Source organism: Citrus clementina, unplaced genomic scaffold (assembly GCF_000493195.1).
Source record: "Citrus clementina cultivar Clemenules unplaced genomic scaffold, Citrus_clementina_v1.0 scaffold_7, whole genome shotgun sequence".
In the NCBI taxonomy this organism is placed as follows: domain Eukaryota; kingdom Viridiplantae; phylum Streptophyta; class Magnoliopsida; order Sapindales; family Rutaceae; genus Citrus; species Citrus x clementina.
Window position 1 is genome coordinate 3,594,760 of NW_006262075.1, and position 3,028 is coordinate 3,597,787.

At 39.9% G+C, this 3,028-nt stretch overlaps 1 protein-coding gene across 1 annotated transcript; it reads right to left on the reverse strand.

Moving 5' to 3' along the window:
* Positions 1 to 444: 444 nt before the first annotated feature.
* LOC18035742 (F-box protein SKIP2) lies at positions 445 to 2,464 on the reverse strand. The gene has a single exon (XM_006425914.2). It carries the CDS (start codon positions 2,230 to 2,232, stop codon positions 655 to 657), a length of 1,578 nt encoding a protein of 525 aa, XP_006425977.1. The 5' UTR covers positions 2,233 to 2,464; the 3' UTR covers positions 445 to 654.
* Positions 2,465 to 3,028: the final 564 nt, after the last annotated feature.

Below are 3,028 nucleotides of genomic sequence, written 5' to 3' on the forward strand. Positions count from 1 at the left end.
AATTGGATGTAAATTACACCTAATGTAACTTCGACCAAAACAATAATATTATTACTCTTGAAATAACTGCGAAAGTATTTGCTCTGACTGCATCGATGGCCAATAACAGAAGCAGTTCCCTAACCTTTTAACTGAAATAAACACCAAAATACAAAACCAAGTTTCTAAAGTGAGATTAAAACCTTGCACCAACATATCATATTTCATTATGCACATAACAAAACCATTATCCAACTAGTAGTTAACTTGAATTCATTAAAATGCATAGGTTACAGAACATCATTGGCCTACATAATCCAAATTCACCAGCTACACTGATGCATTTCAACAGAGTTGTTAAGCAATTCCTATGCTTCCCAACCAAATCAAGGAAAAGGTGCATGGGAGAAACAGATAATATCAAAATAACAGATTGTACCAGTAAATCCTTATAAATTTCCCAGATAACAGCAAGCCGCAATGACAATAATCTTTAACAATTCATTTTTGGTCAGCTATGCATTTAACAGCTTACAAAAATTTTAACAAATGATACTATTTAAAAAAAAAAAGCCAAAACAACAGACTTAAAACATAAAACAATTCAATGTACCAAACACCAGTCATTGTGTGTCTGAAGCACAAGTAATTTTTTCAACTATTGGACATGATCAATCACAAATTTTCATTAGAACTGCTTTCAGCATTAGACCATCTCCTAAATGCGCAAGGTACCAAATTCCTACCAGCAAAAAGCCCCAACTTCACCCGGAAAAACGCCAGTCTACCAAGACCATTTGTCGAAGCATCAGCACCATTTTCTTGGCCAGCCATCATCGGGAACTCCAAACCACTTTCTTGTATCCCACCATCACTAACACTCGCATCCAGACCATCAACCACTTCAGCATCCAAGTTAACGACCAAGGACCCTCTACGTTCTTTCAACCACTCAGCAACTTCACCACTCACTCCTCTACATTTCTTGACCTTGATTTTAACCAAACTGGGACACCCCCAAGCAAGAGCTTCAATTCCCAAATCGGAAATAGCACATCCCTTAATACAAAGCTTCTTCAACGCAACGCATTTTGCAGAAATACAAGCCATTTCGGCATCCCCAATTGTGCCACTCCCACAAAGTGCTAATCTTTCCAATTTCTGGCAACTGCAGGCAATTGCCATCAAGCTTAAGTGTGTTGCATTAACACCAATCAAAACAAGTTCTTGTAAATCAGGGCAGTGTTTGGCTACAGAAATTAAAGCCTCGTCTCCGATCCTATTACTCCTCCATCCGTCAATGTGAAGCTTCCGCAATGAACTACATTTCTCGGCAACGCAAGCAAGCCCTATATTTGAACACTCTGGAGTTTTGACAATATGCAAATTCTCAATACTTGAACATTTAGAAATGGCAGCGAGTCCAACGTCACTCACCTGAAGCCTCTCAAGGTGAATTTCGGTCAAAGTATCATTTTTTTCATTTCCTATAATTTCTAATACTTTATCCCAATCGCCTAGACAGCGAATGATTTTCAAAGTTTTAAGCTTTTTAGCTGCGATTACTAAAGGCTCAAAAGACTGACCGTTCACCAGCTCCTTCAGGCAGATTGACTTCAGAGACAAAGCGGCAGCGGCTCCAGGCTGGATCGGATCCGCTCCGTCGTGGATTCCTCTGAGCCGCTTGATGGATAGCTCCTCGAGAAGCTTACAGTGATCAAGAACCGAATTGATAGCTTTGGCGCCAAACATACACGAGCCGCAAGAAAGTTTTTTCAGAGTTTTGCAATTTTGAGCAAATGCGACCATACCGTGATCGGTGATCTCGCGGCAACCACGGAGCTTGAGGCGCGTGAGTTTCTGACAACGAAGAGAGATCAAAACCAAAGCGTCGTCGTCTAAGCTAATCGATTTGCGGTCGCATCGCAGAGCTAGCTTCGTGACGGAGTCGAAGCGCGAGAAAACTGAAGGCAGAGACGATAATATCTCGCTCTGAGCATTGAGAGATAGCCGATAGCGACTCCCGCCGTCCACGCGGAGCCACCGTTTGCACACAAGGGAACATCGCTTCCGATCTCCAGAACCGAGGAATTGAAAAATATATGCCAAACAATCGTCCGGTAAATCGCCGGTGAAATCCCGAGCCTTGTCCAATTCGTCGGAGAACTCAACACCATCATTGTAAACGATCGCCGGAGATAAGATATTAAACCGATCGCTCGGGTCTATCGCCGTTGAAGGTGTTTGGCCCATCGGCGAACAAAATAAACACACAACAAAAACGAGAGGGATCTTCTCTTAGTGCGTTCTTTTTTGGGTGCTTGGAGAAAGAGTTTATAATTATAATAAATAATTATGATGAATGAGATGCAATTGAGCAAAGGGTGCCTTGCCTGCTTACAATTCATGAATTTAGGCCCCGTCAAAAGGGGTGCGTGTCGTTGTTTCAATCGCCACAGCCGACTAGGTTTTTTTTAAACCATTTTATTTTTATGGGATAATAACAAGCCCTGCAATTTATAAATTCACAGATTGGAATATCATTTGTTTATTTTATCTCGATGGTCAACTTCTTCTTCTCCTTCTTTTTTCAATTAAAACGTAACAAAACGGGTAATCTTACTTTTAAAACAGTTGATTGTTATACTTTCTAAATTTTCAAATTAATAATTTTTTTTTAAATAAAAAGGAGTAATGCCAAACTAAGAAATTTTTAAAATAATATCATTCAATTTATGATGATAGATGTGGTGTTATTTAGGACGGATATTTAAATACCTTGAAAATTGAATAGGTAAAACGGAGGCCTGTGTAGAAATAATCACAAACTCTATCTTCCTTTTAATAATTTGTAACAATTGGGGACTCTATACTCAATTTTCTGTAAATTTAATTCATTTACTAGTTATCACGAACTCGCTGCTGACATGGACGCGCTTTTCATGGTGCGTGATTTCGGGCGTGGTTTCGCCATGCGGAATGATGAATTGATCAGAGCCGTCGAGAATGATGACTTGTTAAGTTGTGAGGTACCCACACAGCTTTTTTT